This window comes from Talpa europaea (assembly GCF_964194135.1).
Source record: "Talpa europaea genome assembly, chromosome: 5".
Classification (NCBI taxonomy): Eukaryota; Metazoa; Chordata; class Mammalia; order Eulipotyphla; family Talpidae; genus Talpa; species Talpa europaea.
In genome coordinates this window covers 103,541,510-103,560,994 of record NC_140071.1, presented here as the reverse complement: position 1 = coordinate 103,560,994, position 19,485 = coordinate 103,541,510, and the positions used below count along the sequence as shown (strand labels likewise).

General features: G+C 42.8%; 2 protein-coding genes across 3 annotated transcripts in view; both read left to right on the top strand.

Moving 5' to 3' along the window:
* Window positions 1–1,905: 1,905 nt before the first annotated feature.
* UTP3 (UTP3 small subunit processome component) lies at window positions 1,906–3,318 on the top strand (the record flags this gene model as incomplete). The annotated part of the gene is made up of 1 exon (XM_084233489.1): window positions 1,906–3,318. One exon carries the CDS (start codon window positions 1,906–1,908, stop codon window positions 3,316–3,318), a length of 1,413 nt encoding a protein of 470 aa, XP_084089615.1.
* A 6,347-nt stretch (window positions 3,319–9,665) lies between these two features.
* The window catches only part of RUFY3 (RUN and FYVE domain containing 3), a gene marked incomplete at both ends in the record, with an annotated part of 75,793 nt that continues 65,973 nt past the window's right edge, over window positions 9,666–19,485 (top strand). For both annotated transcript variants that reach the window (XM_084233111.1, XM_084233113.1), the window contains one exon: window positions 9,666–10,011. In XM_084233111.1, coding sequence (XP_084089237.1) covers window positions 9,666–10,011 — 346 coding nt within the window. The remainder of the gene's footprint in view (window positions 10,012–19,485) is intronic.

Sequence of the window (19,485 nt, the reverse complement as noted above, 5' to 3'; positions counted from 1 at the left end):
AAAAAGGGGTTTAAGTAATGTTTGAAAATAATTTCATAGTATTTAGTTGGATTAAAGTTTAAGAGAGGGCAATGTCACTGTCACTTAAATCTGTATTTTGTAATGAAGACTACCAAACCAACTCATTTTTAACTAAAAGCTTATAAGGGTCCTATGTTTATTCCGTATTTCAGTAGAAGTTCTATATTTTATTTCCATATCACTTTTAGGATTTTTGTGTCTTTAAATAGATACGAACCTTAGCTATAAAAAGAATCTATTACCTACCGGTTTCAAAGTAAGTGGTTTCTCATAGAAACGAAAGCAGATGGTAACTACACCTCTTTCCAAAAAAATATCATTTTTTCATTTCTGCACTCAAAAATAGTTCAAGGAGTTTCTATGATTAAGTCATCTGAATAAAATGATAGTTAACACCAAGAATACATCTATGGTGGGAGAATAGGAATGACACCTGAGCGGAGAATTTTTTTTAAATATACACATTACCCAATTATAAATCAGAGACATGTTGCAGGGGAGGAGGAGGGAGAGGGATCAGAGGGAGGGAGGCAGGAACACAGGGGACTGAGGTAATGGTGCACGGGTGCCTTGGTGAAGGAAACTCTATGGGGACTACACCTGAGGGGGTGGGGAGAAGCAAACATTGTTTGAAAATGAACAATGATGTAAAAATATATATATAATAAAATAAAATATACACATTATCACTCTCATAATAAATTATTTTACTATTACTACTTCTGTAAGCATTTAAAAAAAAATCCTTATTTTTACAATTTCAGTCATCACAACCTAGTCTGTGATGCGAGGAAAAAAAGTAAATATGCATTTAACTATTAGCTTAAGTTCCCACCAGCCATATATTAAATATTTTAAATATTAATTTTGGATCTGTGATGACTATAGAAACAAAATAGACGCTATAATTCCTTGTTAAAGGTTCAGTAAATGTTAAAGGGTCCACCCGTGTGCGTTAAGGTGAGTCGTGCAAATCGTTGAAGATTAGATTTAGATTTCTCTAAAAAGAGAAATCGCAGTGCCGACTGAGCACCTGAACTCGGGTACCCTGAAAAGGATCAACCCCCATAGCGGGGCTCTGCCTTCCCACCCGCACCCCTCAGGGATACCTGGGGCTGACAGGAGGACACCCTCAAAGGACACCCGTCCCCGCGGAACCACCGAGCCCTGAGGCAGGAAGCTGGTCGGAATAGACGAGCCCCGGCACCGGAGCCTTCCCCGGCTCCCGCCCCACGCCGCGGTTTCACACTATGGTGCCCAGAAAGGCAGTATTTGGATGTGGAAGAGACAAAGAACCTGCTCAACTGCTAGACTGATGAGCGGAGAAGACAGAACAAGCCCAGTAACCTGAAACCCCACCCACCGGCACCCGGCAGCCGGCGCTAAGTGCCTGGCACATGCGCAGTACAACTCACTGGACTAGCGGCCCCGACTAAGCGTAGCAGCAGATCACCCCCTACTGGCCACGCGGACCTAGCTGCGCGGTTCCGTCACGGTCTCGCTCCCAGCCACACCCAGCATCGCGAGAGTAAGATCGGACGTCCCCCTGAAAGACTCTGCGGAACGGAACTTCCTACCTTTTTTGTTCCTACACGGACAGTGTTATTGCACCGGAATTGATTGGCGTTAAAGGACCGAGCTAAAGGGAGTTCTTAACGTGTCATAGGCCTGAGGCACTGAGCGGAAGTCCTGGTTCACACGCCACCACACGGAGAGCATCTTGGGGGCCCGGAAGGAAGTGGAAACTCCTGCAGCCGACCGGCGCGCCGGCAAACTCGCGTGGTCAGAGAGCGCGCGGCAGCTTACGGAGTCGCGTTGCTCGGAACCCGAGGTCAGAGCTGGGCAAAATTCGACCGACGTCTGTGCACAACCTGACTGCGTACCATGGTGGGGAGATCCCGGCGGCGCGGAGCGGCCCAATGGGCAGCTGTGCGAGCTAAGTCAGGACGCGGCGCGGCGGAGGAAAATGACGATTTAGAAATGCCACCCTCGCCAGGAGATTCCAGCTACTACCAAGATAAGGTAGATGATTTCCACGAGGCCCGATCTCGGGCCGTCCTGGCTAAGGGCTGGAGCGAAGTAGAGAGTGGGGATGAGGAAGAGGGTGGTGATGAGGAAGAGGAGGTGCTACCCCTAGATATTGCAGATGAGGATGACGAAGATGGAGAAAGTGCGGAGGATGAGAATGATGATGGTGGTGGGAGCTCCGTGCAGAGCGAGGATGAGGACTCTGTGGATCCCAGTTTGTCGTGGGGTCAGAGGAAAAAACTTTACTATGATACGGACTACGGTTCCAAATCCCGAGGTCGACAGAGTCAGCAAGAAGTAGACGAAGAGGAAAAAGAGGAAGAAGAGGAGGCACAGCTTATTCAGCGACGCCTAGCCCAAGCCCTGCAAGAGGACGATTTTGGGGTCACCTGGGTGGAGGCCTTTGCGAAACCACCGTCTCAGGTAAATGAGACTGAGACACGGGTCGTGAAGGATTTGGCAAAAGTTTCCGTGAAAGAGAAACTGAAGATGCTGCGAAAGGAATCACCAGAACTCTTAGAACTGATAGAAGACCTGAAAGTTAAATTGACAGAGGTGAAGGATGAGCTGGAGCCCTTGCTACAACTGGTCGAGCAAGGGATCATTCCACCCGGCAAAGGAAGCGAATACCTGAGGACCAAGTACAACCTCTATTTGAACTACTGCTCCAATATCAGTTTTTATTTGATCTTGAAAGCTAGGAGAGCCCCTGCACATGGACATCCAGTCATAGAAAGGCTTGTTACCTACCGAAATTTGATCAACAAGCTGTCAGTTGTGGATGAGAAGCTGTCCTCTGAGATTCGTCATCTCCTCTCACTTAAAGATGAGGCTGGAAAGAAAGAATTGAATCCAAAAGTAAAATCCATCAAGACTAAGCCAAAACCTGTTTCAGCGACTGCTGCTACCACTGCTGATGATCTTTCTGATGATTCCAATTTTGATGAAGAAACTGCAGTGAAATTCTATAAAGAAATGGAGGACAGGCAAAATTTGAAGAGAAAGAAAGAAAATAGTACCGAAGAACAAGCTCTAGAAGATCAGAATGCAAAGAGAGCCATTACCTATCAAATTGCTAAAAATAGAGGACTTACACCTAGGAGAAAGAAGATTGATCGCAATCCCAGAGTGAAACATCGGGAGAAGTTCAGAAAAGCGAAAATTCGCCGAAGAGGCCAAGTTCGTGAAGTTCGTAGAGAAGAGCAACGTTATAGTGGCGAACTGTCTGGCATTCGTGCAGGAGTTAAAAAGAGTATTAAACTTAAATAAAAGTTTTGCTTACCTTAATTTGTTTGGCAATTTTAGATTAATAAATTTTTGTTAACTGATTTAATGGTTGTATTAGTATATTATATCTAACCTTAAACGCTTATTATCAACAGGGGAATTTGTTTGGGTTATTGGTCAATTAACTTGTCCTCTATTTTTAAGGTCATCCTAAGAACCGTGGGAGGAATATGCAGGTGCTTGGGGATAGGTGGTGTTGATAAAGTTCGTTTTTCTGTCAAGTAATAGCATAGAAAATTTTCGTAACTATTTGTGGAGGAAAAAATCAAACAGGACAGTTTGCATCTTTGTTAATCTTATTTGTAAAATAGTTGTGATATTTCATTTAATTATAATTCTTGCGCAGGATACTTTTTTAATGAGTTTAATGTTAAATTAAGGATGTTGAACAATGAAGAGCAACTTTGGTTAACAAAGAGATACTTCAGTTACATCACTATTAATATTCTACTGGTCCTTAGTGTAGTAAATAAGGTAAAAATTCCATTTCCCCTTCCATTTCCCCATTTCCCCTTCAATTATTTATGTTTGTACATTCCATCTGTTGAAAGTTTGATATGACTATTAGGTAAGTGCAACTTCAAGTCTTGAGGAAAGATGTTGAGATTGGTGAACAATAAAATACTTAGGATGATTCCAGGGAAGAAAATGAGGGAACTAGATAAGGAAAGCTCCAAAGAAGTGTTAACTGTCACTGTTTATTCATTAGATGTATTATATGACAAGATAAACAATAATTTATGTACACTTGCCATGTACCAGGTGTGCATCACCTGATTTAATCTATGTGTGAAGTACTGTTCTGTCACAGGTAAGGATGTTGAAATTCCAGGTTAACTTTCTAAAGGGTACCTCAAGTTTGGACCCAAGTCAGCTTAACTTGAGCAGTCATTTTCTTAATCTCTGGCTTGCATCTGCTTCTTCAAAGCAGCACACACGCCAAATTATTTTATCTTATAAATGAAAGAGATTAGATTGAAAATTCACACTGAGTGCTAAAGTCCTCATCTAAACACATTTTTGGAACTTTTTAAAAATTTTTTTCCAAAGGTTTGTTTATGCATACAAGAACTGGAGTATAAGCCATAGGTGTGGGTGGGTGAGAGGATTCACCTGAGAGTGGGGAGCAGAACAGGCAGACTGACTGAAATACACTGCTGAGGGGAGCAGCAGGTAAGACAGGAGACGTCTGCTATGCCATGTGGGCTGCTCCCTGACCAGCTGGGGATTGAACTTGTGCTGCAGTGGCTGGTGACAGCTTGATAGCACTATCTTTAATCTCTGTGCCACCAGGGAGGAACTTTCTTACTGTCAGAACTCTTAAATGGTAAATACTATTCTCTGTATTTTAAAGGTGAGAAAACTAACAAAGATAAGTAACTTTCTTAAAGGTCATAAAGCTATTGATATTAAGCAGTAGAGACAGGATTTCAGCCCAGACTGTGGCTTCAGAACCCTAGCCTATATTTCAAGATAAAGCACCGAAAGTACAGGTTTTGGAATGAACTTACTAGGGTGGGTTTGAGTTAGTTGTTCGATCTTTGAGTCATTATCTTGATGATACTGTCATACCTGCCTTGTAGAGGTGCTATGACAATGGGTAAGAGCTGTGAGGTAACAAAATAAACATGGATATGGAAGATAAAGTGCTCTCATGTAAAAAAGCTTGAGAAATTAAAATTCCAAATTTAGAAGAGTGAAGCACTGGTGAACACATGAAGCGATATAGAGAATCTGGGACAGTACAAAAAAAAAGAAAAGTACTTGATATTCTATGTCAAATTCCTGCTATATATGTATAAAGCTGTGTTGATGGGGAAAAAGTCTTAAAAAAAGACATTTCTGTTTAGGAAAGAAAAATATATATAAACAGGCTTATATATATATATACACACATATATATATATACAATCATAATTCCTTTGAGATGTCACAACGCTTGAATAAATATTAATTCATTCTGGAATAGGACATACATGGTACTACCCTGTTTTATACACATGAAGTGGCTTTGCCTGATGTGAATTAATAGCAAATATTTAACAAAGAAATTGCTGTATTTGGGCCTCCCTGATGGCAGAAGGGTTAAGACACAACTTATGAAGCTGTCCACAGCCACTACAGCACGTTTGATCCCCAGCCAGGGAGCTACCCACATGGCTTAGCAGACCTCTTCTGACTCGCCTACTGCTCTCCTCAGCAGTGTATTTCAGTCAGTCTGCCTGTTCTGTTCCCTACTCTGGTGAATCCTTTTGCCCCCCCACACACACCTCTGACCTGTACCCCAGTTCTTGTATGCAAAACCAAAAAAGTAGAAAATGGAAAATGCCACCCCAAAATGGCATTTTTCAATCTAAAAAATATTGCTTATGTATTTTTTTTTTAGATTTATTTTTTTTAATGCATACAATAGCTGGGGTGTAGGCCAGAGGTGTGGGGGGAAAGGGGCTGAGATGCTTAATCACAGAGAGAGTGGGGAGCAGAACAGGTAGATTGACCAAACTACACTGCTGAGGGGAACAGTGGGCGAGATAGGAGAGGTCTGCCTCACCATGTGGGTCATCTCTCTGGCCGGGGATCTAACTCGTGCTGCAGTTGCTGTGGATTGCCTCAGTACTGCGGCTTGACCCCTTGTGCCACCTGGGAGGCCCCTAGATAGTGCTGTGGATTGCCTCATAGTACTGAGGCTTAACCCCTTGAGCCACCAGGGAGGCCCCTAGATAAGTATATTTCTTAAGAGTGTACTGTAGGGTTCTGGCGTCAGGCATTGATTAGTGCTGCAGAGGCTGCCAATAGCTTCACAGTGCTGTACTTAACCCCTTGCGCCACCAGGGAGGCCCCTGCACTGTACTCTTAATAAGAGTATTGCACTAAGAGTTGTACTTTTTAAAGTTTCTTATAGTTTTATAAATATAATAAACATGGATTTTTGTAATTAATGCTTTGGAAAAATAATAAATCAATAACAGTGGGTCTCCATGGTTTCACAAGGGGTTAAATCTCAGCACTATGAAGCTATCCACAGCCACTGCAGCACAAGTTCGATCCCCAGCCAGGGAGCTAATCCACATGGCAAGGCAGACCTCTCTTGTCTTCACCCACTGCTCCCCTCAGCAGTGTATTTCAGTGGATCCGCCTGTTCTGCTCTCCACTCTGTCTCTGGTGTCTTCTCACCTCCCCTGCACCTCTGGCCTACACCCCAGCTGTTGTGTGCATAAATAAATAAATGATAAAATAAATAATAGTGATCAGAACCTAGTAATTCAGAAGAACATGCTCTTAAGAAATCATTCACATTGAGACTTTGTTAAATTCATATAAATACATTACTACATTTATTACAATTTTAAATTTCACCTTTTTTTTTAGTATAGAAGTTTCACATCAAGTCTTAAAATGAATTTTTTTTTTCAAACAAGACTTTCCAAATAAACAGTGAAAAACAAAAGGCTCAAAAAGTCATTTTTAAATAATGATAAACCTATATACTACAGTGCAAAAGAATATCAGCTCTTCCCAAGTAGTATCTTTGATCACAGCTCTGAGAAGCTTATACTAATAGTACATCTGTCACTGAGCTCAAAAAGTTTTGTAATAGAAAGTGCCCCCATTCTTAACATCATCAAGGCTCCAAAAAAACCCAAACATGCATAACTAAAAATGCAGATAAAGTTAAAAAGCACCTCTTTAAATTGGTATAGGAAGGTCCTCTATGCATTTGCAAGAAGGAGCAACATATTTAGGCTTATTTTTATAATCTTGGCTCCCCTAAATGTGTGTACCAGCTGAATCAGCCCTTTAAGTCACTAAAGCTTATGCAGAGCTGTGATTATATTATTGATCTAAAAGCTAAAAGCATAAGAAATTAGGGACTTGGAGTACCATCCATCTTTAAAGAAAACACTCATAAATAGCCTTGTCTGCAAAATTTAAAGGATTCATATTACAACTAATTTTCTGTATTTGTTACACTGCCAATTAATAACAAAGCATAGACAGAACTGATTTTACTTATTTTTTTAGTGATTTTTTTTTTTTTTGGCTTAGAACTGGGGCATAGGCAAGAGATGAGGAGGGGTTATGGTGAGAGGATTCACCAGAGACAGAGTAGGGAGTAGAACAGACAGATTTTCTGAAATACATTGCTAAGGGGAGCAGCAGGCAAGACAGGAGAGGTCTGCTGTGCCAGAACTGTTTTTTAAAAAGTAGAGAGGCACACCAAAAACCCAATGCACTGCAATCCACAACATACCAATCTTTCTAATACCTATAAGGATTGTGGCGAACTAGACTTGAAAATGGTGGCAACTCAGACTAGGTAGCATTTTGTACTTGGTGACTTCCTTGGCTGATTATTGGCCTTTCTCAAAGTGATTTATGAGGACTCTGCTCACTTTTCTTCTACCTATAATGGGATAATAGTATTTGCACTTGTCAAGTTCTTTACAGAAACACTGTGAAACATTTCCATGAAAGAACCTAGCAAGAATGTAATGATCCTAGAAATTTCTGCATGCAAAACAAAGCAAAAGATAGGTGTCAAAATAATATAATAAAATACATCCAGGATCTTTTTAGTTTTTCTTTTCGAGGTATTTGCAGTCTGCAAGGCAAATATGCTTTTTATCGAGACACTAAATCTCAGTAAATGACTAAATGAAAAGATTAAAATGATAGGCCCAACAAACATCCAAAATGCTGACCATATGATGAAAAAGCGTTTTTCTCAATTGAGTTTATTTTTATTCTTTCAAGTTATATGCAGCCTTGTAAAAAATGGTAAACTATAGCTAATATTTTACCCTAAGTCAGACCTGTTCTAAAGACTGTCCTTATATTTCTTATTCAATCCTCATAGCAACTCCATGAATAAGTAATATAATCATTTTACAGAAGAGGAAACCAGGCTCAGAGAGAATAATTACTTAATCAAGGAAGCAGTAACACTGGATCAACAGGTCAGGGAAATACCAGAAACTGAAAAGCTACTACTATGAAATTGTCTAGCTGCTTGAAGTTAGCTTCCTGTAAACATCTCCATTTCAAATACTTCTTGTTTAAAAGACTTAATGAAGAATAGTATTAGAAGTCTCTTGTAATTCCTGGTGGCAATTTTGTGATTTACAGAGAATAACAACAATAAAAGGATTTATTTTTCCTTTCAGATAAGTGTTAACTATCTTCACAGCGGGAAAAAACCAGCAGACAAAGAGGGAAAAAAAAGCAGGTGGGCAAAATGTTACACAACAGTGATTTCAAATTATGAGTCAACATGGATTCTATGCCAGCAGCTTGCAACCCGAACACAAAATAAATCTGCTAGGAAATTCCAGGGCACGTTCACGGAATCTAGGCTAAGGGAGGGGACGGGGAGGGGGGGAATAAGTAACTGAAATTGTCTTTATGACAGAAAGAAATGTTTACTTATGGGAAGTACTGGGTCAGTAATCATCGATTCTAATATTCAAAATAATGCAACACTGATCAATGACTAGCGAGGCACAGGCACCGCGAAAGTGAAAACTGCAGACCTGCGATAGACGCTTAGTCATAATTTCTAAATTGTTTGGCTTGAAATGCATTCGGGGACACCAGAAAACCGAGGAGTTAAAGTCAAAGCAAACACAAGATTTTTACGCGGCGCACTTGACAAGGGGAACAAAAGAGGTGGCGGCAGGAAGACAGCACCTCTGGTTTTTCACATAAAAAAACTCACAAATCCAAACAGTGAGTCAACGGTTAAAGTTCCGGCGTGTGAAAGACCAAGGGGACCGTTTCATACCCTGGGGAGTGAGGGGCCTTTTTTAAATTAGCTTTCGCCTTTCCTCAGCCCAGATCTCTGCGCCCGGGCGCTACCTAAGAACTTAGGCGGCCACACAGAAGCGCGACGTGGGGGGGGGCGCCCCGCCTTTCCAGCGCCGGGGCCGGTCGCCGGGGGCGGGGCAGGCCCAGGTGTGGGTCGCCGCCGCCTGCGGGGTCAAAGGGCGAGCGGCGCGGCGGGAGGGCAGCGGGGGGGGCGCGGGAGGAGGAGGACGTAGCCCCCTAGGGCAGCGGCGCGCAGGCCGGGGCCGGGGCTGGGGCCGGGGCGGGAGGGGCGGCGGGGAGGCGCGGCCGGTGGCTCCCCGCGCCGTCGGGCGCGGCGGTCCCTCCCCCTGGCTCGGGCCGGCGGGGCGGGCCGTCGACGAGCGGCGGGGCCCAGACGCCGGCCCGCAGCCGAGGAGGAAGGCGGCGGCGGCGCGGACGGGACAGGGCGGCGGCTCCCCGCCGTGACCCTCGCTCCCCCGCCCGGGCCGGCGCGCGTCGGAGGCGGCGCCGAGGAAGCAGCGAGCATGGCCGAGACCTCGCCGCCGCCGCCCTCCGCGGGCGCGGAAAGTTGCGAAGAGGAGCCGGCGCGGGGCGGGGAGCGGCGGCCGGAGGAGTCGCCCGGCGCTCCGGCGCGGGGAGCGGACCGAGAGCGCGAGGCGGGGCCGCCGCCGGCCTCCCCCGCCGGGCAGTCGGAGCCGGACTCGCCGGTGGCCGCCCCCTTCTTCCTGCTCTACCCGGGCGATGGAGGCGCCGGCTTCGCAGCGCGCCCGCCGCCGCAGCCGCAGCGCGCCTGGAGGACCCCGCCGTCGCCGGGCTCGCCTCTGCCCTTCCTGCTGCTGAGTTACCCGGGCGGCGGCGGCGGCAAGCACCGTGAGTGGCGGCGGGGAGGGGGCCGCGGTAGCCCGGGGCCGGCCGGGTTCCCAGCGAGGGGAGGCGGGGGCTCTGGGGGGGGCTCTCGGGCAGCGCCCGTCCCGGGGCGCTGGGGGCGGCCGGAGCCCGGGCGCTGGCCTGTTTACCTCCTGGTCTCCCCAGGCCGCGGGCTCCCGCCCGGCCCAGTCTTCCCGCCCGGCTCCAGCCGGGCGATCCTCTCGCCAGCTCCCCACGTGCTCGCCGGACCCGGTCCCGGGGTCCCGGCCCGGAGCCGGCCCCCAGGCATGGAGGAGGGGGCGGTGCCCAGAGGCCCGACGGCTCCGCGGGCCCGCCCAGCCCGAGGGCTCCCGGCTCCGCTGCAGCCAAGTAGGTGTGGCAGCTGCGCCGCCGCCTCCCGGGCGGCCTCAGTAGTATCGCTCAATTTTTTTATGAGCGTTCACTCTACTCCCGTGTGTATCACAGATCCTCCCCCTGGAAAGGGAAGGGAGATCACGAACGTGCGCGCGAGGTCGAGAAGGGAGTGTGTGGCTTTGGAAAGGCACCTCCCAGGATTACACTGTTTGGCAGGAAGAGGCCTCCTCCTTTTCAAGCCTCTATCACGGGGACCCTCTGAATGCAGCGCACCCCTTTTTGTGCTATTTTAGTCAACAGATGTTTATTGCTACTTGCAATGAGCGCCATCCTGGAGTAGGCAATTTGTATTCAAAGGAGACTCTTGGAATAGAATTAAATTTGGTTAAGAAAGACAGTATCTTGCCGTATTAACATGTGACTGAGGATACAGGGCACAATGTACTGTTTGAGTTAAGAAACAGAAGAGAAACTTGCCTAAGGTGATGAGGGTATCTCTCCTCCCCGCACCTCCCCCAACAGAGAGAGAGTGCTACAGAAATTTGTTTAGCCCCAACACAAAACCTTTTAACTGCTCCACTTTGCCAAGAAACCCTGGCTTTGCCGTTTCTGTCCTGGACCCATCCCCAAGGAAAAGATTCACATTAGTTAACTACTTCCTATGGGCATGTGCAATGGTTATTACAGTTAATCTGATGTGAGTCAAATAGGCCACTTTTCAGATGAGGGTTGAGAATCAGATGATGATGTGATTTGTTCAAAGGAACAGCATAAGAAAAGGAATGAAGCTGAGCCAGATTCCTTGCCTAGCAAGCCCGTGTACTTTAAGAGACATCCAAAGGGGTTCAGGGTGGTTCCTCCTAGGTTACGGACCATTGATCCTGCTGGACGAAGCCCGTTGTCACCCGTTCTTTAGGCGAGCTCTGACCATTGACTAAGAGTTAGTAAAACCATAGTTTTTGTGTGTTGAAGTGATCTGTGCTACTGTCCAGATTGGAAATGTCTAATTATGGCAGAAATGGGTATAAGCAGAAGAGGTAAAGACAAAACTGTTCTCAACACCACTTCATTTTCTAACGAATATGCTTTCAAGTGTGTTCTTTAAGCACAGCCTCTTTTTTTCTTCCTTAAAATGTTCTGTTTCTCTGTAATCTGTTTATAAACTGTATCAGTATAAACTGAAGACAGTACTCTGACAATTCTTTATAACTCTGTAATGCTTTGGTACAAAGTTAGTTGGCGACTTTTCACCTGTCTTGCAGTATTAGTAAACGTGTGGTGTGATTTATTATGTAAACACCCAAGGAGAATTTGCCTCCCGAACACTCAAGTTTTAACTCTTGCTAATGTATTTGCTGAAAATGTCTGATGTGTAGTAACTTTGGAGACTGTATTTTAAGACAGTATTGTCTTTTCATTTTAGAAATCTTGACTGTACTCACATTTTAACAGTTAACCTTACATTTGAGTGCTGTAGCTTTGTTGTAAAGGCACTGATAAATGTGAAAACAGCTGATATTTTTTCAGGGCTGGTGATATGAACTATTTCAGTGTAAAATCTTGTAGGATTTAATGTCCATGAAATATTTATTGTGCTTAAATGTAATACGAGAGAAGGTCTCTGGTGTGCCTTATTGGTTTATATCCTTTCTGAGTCTTTGAGTGCTGATGATCTGCTAAGTTGTCACACTTCTCGCTTTAAGATTTCAAAACTTTCTACCATGACCTTTTTTTCAGTTGATTTTTTAAATTACGTGTAACCATGGATTTATTCTTCTTGTGCTGATATTTTATAATACAAAGTACATTGAGTCCAAAGTGAACTTTCCTCTCCTGGGCCACCCCTTTCCTCCCTCTCCCCCCATGCCTTATAGGGAGATACCACTTTTGAGTTTCTTGAGTTTTCCTCTAGAACATTTGCATGCATTCACAGACATGGGTTTATTATTTCATGGGACCTTTCCCCTTTTGGTGTATGACAGGAGCTACTTGCATGTTTTGGTACTGTCTTTTATTGCCTTCCTTTAGCAGTCATCTTGTGGATGGACAGAATGGAGGGAAGGATGCACTTTGCCATTTGCAGTTACCAGTGAATATGTTCCTATTAATAGTTATTCTTCCCATCTTTCAACTTCCATAGCTACAGCAAACATTTACGTTCGAGGCAATGCCATACAGATAGCATGTGTCTCTGCCCTTGCCTTTTCTTTTCCAAATACAGCAGTCCCACTCAAAAGAAACAGCTTTCTTTCTGTAATTGTGCTGTTCTGAGATGGAGAAGGCTGTAAGAGGAGGAGAAAGAAGAAAAAGGCCTTGGGAAGGACTAGCTGTGTTACTATGACTACCCACTTCAAAGTCTGCTATCCTTAACAGTGGGTGATTTGGTTGAGTGCATAGAAAGTGCAAGGAATGAGGCATCTAGTAGAATTTGGCTTTCTCTCACAGATGCACTCTAACAATACATGATGTCAGGAAGAAACTTTCTCATTTATGCTATAACCAGGAATGAGTTTTCAAGGGGGAAAAATCAACTTCATGTTCACAGTTTAATATATGTAGACACACAATATACAGTTAAGTATTAATATGTATTATTTATAGTCATGCCTGTATTCGTTGAGTTTAGCTTATCGTCCATGCTCGTGTCTGATGTCTTTTTTCATTATATAATAATACTCTTAAAAGTGTTTACCTGGCCTGGAGTTGAAGACACATTGGTCAGTTCAGTTGTTGTATGCTTTTTTAATTTTTGAAAAGACACAAAGTACTTTGTTCTGTTTCATAAATACAGAAACATCTGCCCAAACTGGGAGGTAGAGGGGAAGGGTTAAACCATCAGAAACCCGAAATTTTGAGCATTCCCCTTCATTCAAGTAGTTTTTATGATAGAGTGATTTCTGGTTTTTGTGATGATAGGTTTTGGAAATAGAGCAGTACTCACATTCACAGTACTGTGATGTAAAAATCTTCTAGCCTTTTCCTCTTTTTCAACTGTACTGAGAATGCCAACTGCCATTTTCTGATACATTAAATGCTGTTTTGTCAATCTGTCAAATGGCAGGTTTAAGGACCCTTAAAAAAGAGGGGGAAAGCCCTCAGCAATGTCGCATCTTCTGACAGTGTGTGTCATAGACTAGTGACTACCAGAGAACTGGAGTCAGCCCATGAGAGTATCACGTGCGGGTAGATCCTTTTCATACAGAGCTGAAATGACATGCCATAGCCTGAGCTCCTGAGGTGTGCCTGGAGCTTGCCTTTCTGAGCCCGCTTTTATTACCACTATTGTCTTCCCAGCCAACTTTTCTTTTGCCATCCTTTGTTTGTTTTACCTATTCCTCTGATCTGACATTATCAAAAAGTCAGATCTGTTTCTCACTGACCAAGCAACAATTTCAGAATATTAGATGTCATCTTTGAGTCATGCACTTTGTCTTGCTCTTCTCTTTTATCATAGATTCATTCTTTATAGGCAGAATCTACCCTGTATTTCTGATTTTAGCTTCTCTCCCTTAGCACAGGAGAGGATCCTAAAACATTCCATTGAGTAGCAAATGTTCTGTAATCCAAACAATTATGAATAAAGAATGTGACTTAAGAATATTTTTATGTGCCAGAGAGCTTAAAACATCTCATGTATGAGTGTCTATCCTTTTTTTAGTGGTTGTACAATGAATGAATTCATGTTCCTGAATAGTCTAACTCCAGAGCTCATCTTCTTGACCATTGTCTCTTCTTGACCTGTCTCTCCCACCTCTCCCCTCAGCAGTATAGTTGAGTAGATCTGCCTGTTCTGCTCCCCACTCTCTCTGGTGAATCCTCTCACCCCATGCACCTCTGGCTTACACCCCAGTTCTTGTGTGTATAAATAAATAAATTTAAAAAAAAATTGAAGCTTCTTCCTGGAGTGTGAAGTGGCTCACCATGGGCATTCAGATTCCAGAACCCACCTGCTCTCTCTGCCTCCTTTACAGCCTCCCATGACTGGAACACATCCTACATTGGAGACTCCTTTTCAGGCAGCAGCAAACCTCTAATTCCTTAACATCTAATTCCTTAAAATTTGGGTAAGTGAGTAGTGCACCAGAAGAATAAAAGAACTGGCTCGAAATTATATGAAATTATATGAAAAGAATGCTTTTAAAGTTACAAAGTAATAGTGTTTGAGAGGGTAAGTCATGATAGAGTCATGTCCTCTGTGGTAGCCATAGTTGAAGCTCATTGTCTTTCTAAATTTTACCCACCTAGGCTACTGGCCAAGATGATTTTTCTCTCTTCAGAGTCCATCTTAGTGGTTGGCTGTGTACTTGTTCCATACCAAATGGACAGGGCAGCATGTGTCAAAGGGAGTGTCAGTGGAATGCAGGGTCAGTCTCAGGGGGGAGTTTGCCACCTCATAATCCATAGCAGAGGAGAGACTGGCAGACTGACAGCAAGAGGCATTTAGAAAGCAGAAGTTGTTTTAGCATGTTACTCTTTAGAATATCATTCTCTTTAGACTACATCCAGGGACTCTGCACCTTCATCTGCTTTCACTCACTGCCTTTTCTGAACTTGAAAATCTGGTCATCTGGTAGGAATGCTTAGTAAAATCCTGGCTTATCTTTCTTTGTCTTTCCCCAAGTCCCAAGAAATGCCCCAGCATACCCTTTGCTCAGATTTCCTTTTTATTTTCATTTGCCTCCCAAAAGCATTCATCCATATTGAATTTCAGTTCATGTCCTGATAGGGTTTTGTTGTCTTTTTTCCCAGAACTCTGAAAAGCAAGAGCACTTATTGTAATGATGATAATGACTGATATTTACTGATGGTTTACTTTGTGCCCCGTGCAGGGGAGCGGGAGGAAGCATGCTAAATATTGGCTTGCATTGTTATCTCCATTTTGTCAGTAAAGAAACAAGTGATTTGCCAAGGTTACTTTGATTCTCAGTGGTGCATCTAGGATTTACCATGGACATTCAGACTCCAGAATCACTTGCTCTCTCTGTCTCCTTCACATCCTCCCTTGGCTGGAACACATGCTACGTTGGAGGCTCATTTTCAGACAACAGCAAACCTCTAATTCTTTGTTAGACCTACTAAAGCACTGTTTGCTAAAAATGAATTAATGAGTGAAATTCACAAGTCACCAATTGATAGAGAAAATAGTTATTTATACATGTAAACAGTACTGACTGGCAACCTCTGTGACAATAACTTAGGAATTTCTTTATTCCCTGTAATTGTCTGCTGCCATATTCTTTCTTCATATCCCTAGCATAGAGTAGGTGTCCATGGGTGTAAAATGAATGAATATATTAGTTCAAATGAATAAAGTCTGTGTTAGAATGACTTGTTTGTTGGGATATAAATATAACTTGATTTTCTAGAACTTGGGGTTTTCATTGTTGAAGTAAAAAGAAGAAGGGAAATATACCGTTGCAAGACTATAGAGGGCTTTCAGATTACCTCTGTATACCAAAAAGTGTTTATTGAGTATCTGATATTTAGTAGGTGCTATTTTAAACAAAAGTATAGTGAGTGTGAAAGCAGGCAAAGTTCTTCTTATGGAGCCATTTGTGACGATAGTGAATTAGTTTCTTTTTAACTGAATAAAGTGAGATAAGAAGATGATAAATTTCCTAATGTCCTCTGAAAAAGTAATGGGCAGCTTTCCATGTGTAAATCATTGCCTCCTGCCAGTGATCCATGAAATCAAGGTTAGTTATTAAGGTAGGGGTTATTTCTAATCTTATGCTGGTTAGTATTAACAAACAAAAAGACAATGTATTGTAATAATCCTGGTTTGTATTTGTTTCCAACAAAAATGATAACTGGGCTTCTCAGGTATAATCATTTCATAGTCACTTTTTATCATCCATTTTTTAATGTATTAACAAATATCTACAAGGTAGTAACAAACCCACCATGTGTATATATCTGAAATTGAAGAAAGCTCAGCATCAGAGTTGGACATAATAGACTTTGGTTATGAGAGAGGGAAGGAAGTGAACAGGAAGGAAGCAGGAGGAAGGACTAGAGCAGGGGAAAAACTCATGATCATTCAATTGAATAATCATAATTTAGCAAAAATGTCTTTCTGCTAATGTTGTAAAATTTCTACCAATATCATCATGATAAAGAAATTTTTTTTTTAAGATTTATTTATTTATGCATACAAGAGCTGGGGTACAGGCCAGAGATACGGGGACGGTGAGAGGATCCACCAGAAACAGTGGGAAACAGAACAGGCAGACTAACTGAAATACACTGCTGAGGGGAGCAGTGGGTGAGACAGGAGAGGTCTGCCACGCCATCTGGGTTTCTCCCTGGCTGGCAAGGGATTGAACTCGTGCTACAGAGTCTGGATTGCTTCACAGTGTCATGCTTAACCCCTTGTGCCACCAGGGAGGCCCAAGGAAACCTTTTTTTTTTTTTTTTGCTTAAGGCAATTCGTGAAATGGGAGATTTTGCTTGTTAATTTGTAAAGCTGTGGTCCAAGAAGCCTTGGGAACTTTACAAACTGATTTAGTTGCGCAGACTGATAAATCTAAGAAACACCATTACAGCCAAAATAGGAACTAGGTAGTAGGAGAAAACTATTAAGGAAATAAGCTGTTAAGAAGAATGACATGGGGCCTCCCTGGTGGCACAGGGATTAAAGTCTCAGCACTATCAAGCTATTGTCAGTCACTGAGGCATGAGATCAATCCCCAGCCAGGGAGCTAACCCACATGGCACAGCAGACCTCTTCTGTCTCACTCACTGCTCCCCTCAGCAGTGTGTTTCAGTAGCTCCACCAGTTCTGCTCCCCACTCTCCCTGGTGAATCCTTCTCTTCCCGCCCCCACACCTCTGTCCTGTATCCCAGTTCTTATATGCATAAATAAATAAAAATAAATCTTTAGAAAAAAAGAATGACATGCCCAGAAGAAATCTATTTCTGAGAAGTATGTAAATTATATCATTTAAAATTTTAAAAATTAGAAATAGCCCAAATGTTCACCAGCAAAAAAATGAATCAGGAAATTATTCATACTATAATAGAATAATACATTCTAATACAGCAATGAAAGGGATAAATTATAGCTACATGCTACAATGAGGGTGAACCTTAGAAAATAAAATGTTCAATAAAAGTCTTAAAAGGTTATATATGGTATGAAACCATTTATTTATTTATTTTTTAAAGATTTATTTTTATTTATTTATTTATACAAGCACTGGGTACAGTCAGAAGCGCGGGTGGGTGAGAGAATTCACCAGAGCCAGAGTGGGGAGCAGAGCAGGCAGAAGGACCGAAGCACACTGCTGAGGGGAGCAGCGGGCGGCAGGAGAGGTCTGCGCGCCATGTGGGACCCTCCTCAGGTGGCCGGTGAGCAGCTGGGGATCGAACCGGTGCTGCAGAGGCTGTGGGCAGCTTCGCAACCCAGCGCTCAACCGCTGCACCACCAGGGAGGCCCTGAAACCCTTTATTTAAAGTTGAAAAAGCTGGGGCCTTCCTGGTGGTGCAAGGGGTTAGGAGGCAATCTATGAAGCTGACCGCAGGCACTGCAGCATTGCAGCACGAGTTCAATCCCCAGCAAGGGAGCAACCCACATGGTGCAGCAGACCTTTCCTGACTTGCCCTCGCCCGCTGCTCCCCTCAGAAATGTATTTCAGTCATTTTGCCTGTTCTGTTCCCCACTCTCTCTGGCAAATCCTCTCACCACCACCCCCACGCCTCTGGCCTGTACCCCAGCTCTTGTATGCATAAAAATAAAATAAATCTATTTTTAAAAAAAAGTTGAAAAAGCTGAAGCTAAATATATTATTTAGGCATCTGTATGTTTGTAACAATATTTTTAAAATATGGTAAAGAAGAAGTTGCGTTAAGAGGGGAGGCAGAAATTCACAAGCGAGAAGGAGCTCATGAATGTACGTTGTTGGTCCATTTCTGCAGGTGGGCACTGGTTTCATGGATATATCTGTTCTCTTACCCACTCTGTCTCTGGTGAATCCTCTCATCCCTGCACCTCTGGGCTGTTATCCCAGTTCTTGTATGCATAAATAAATCTTTTAAAAAATTAAAATTATACATTGAAGTTTGCTATTTAAAAAAGTTCTAAAATGAGTCATTCTAGAAAATAATTCCCCCTTCATTGATCTTTTCACTTCCAGATGTATGAAGTATTCCTAATATATCCAGTTGAGTGCATAAATGTGGAGGGAACTTTAGTAAGGTTTTTCAGCTAGTAGAATAGCCAAGTAAAGAATTGGATTTACCTTTTGTCAGCACACAGCAGGAAATATCTAGCTGGGTTCTCAGTTTCTCAGATAATGCCCACTTACTAAAAACCTGAACTAAATGTTTGAATCAAACTGACTAGATAAAAGATATGGTTTGTGAAGCATTAAGGTGTAAAAATTTCTGCTTCATATCTTAGATCTGTTGCAAGTTCATGAAGACCTTACCTGTTATTTTGTTTCTTTGTATTTTCCATGAGTAAAATTTTTATCTTTGGGGTAGAGTGCTGAAGTTACGGAATATCAAAGAAACCAAGGAAGTTTGGGAGTATCTAAACCAGAAACAATTTGGAATTCCAGATCTGCCATTTGCTATTTGTATGATCTTGGGCCTTTGCTTTCTCTGTGTGTAAAAAGGGCATATTAGTATCTATTTTACAGGATTCTTGTGAGAATTTGATATGGCATTAATAAAGGACCCAATAGTAAATAGAAATTCAGTAAGTGATAACTCTGTTAAGGGATAATTTTTCCACATTGAATAACACGGATGTTGGTGATAACAAATCTGTCTTTGTCTTCTAATAGTAACAGCTGAATACAAATATGTTTTATGAGGAATGTGACTTCTGACTTAGCACTGTGAATCTTGTTTGTTTTGGATCAGTTATAAAGTGGAAAATTCAGGCTGTGTAAGCCACTAAAACTGCTAGAGTTCAGATCATCATCTTGGACTTGAACTTCACATAGGTCTATTAATTCTATTTTAGGACCACAGCCATCTTAAAAATGTGTGCCATTATTCGCATGTGGAATGAAGTGAGAAAATAGTTCAATACAGCTTATAGTTAGTGTGTTTGTGAGGGGGGAAAAAGAATTAAAAAAAAGTTCAAGGTTTGCATGTTTTCCTAATGACTAAATA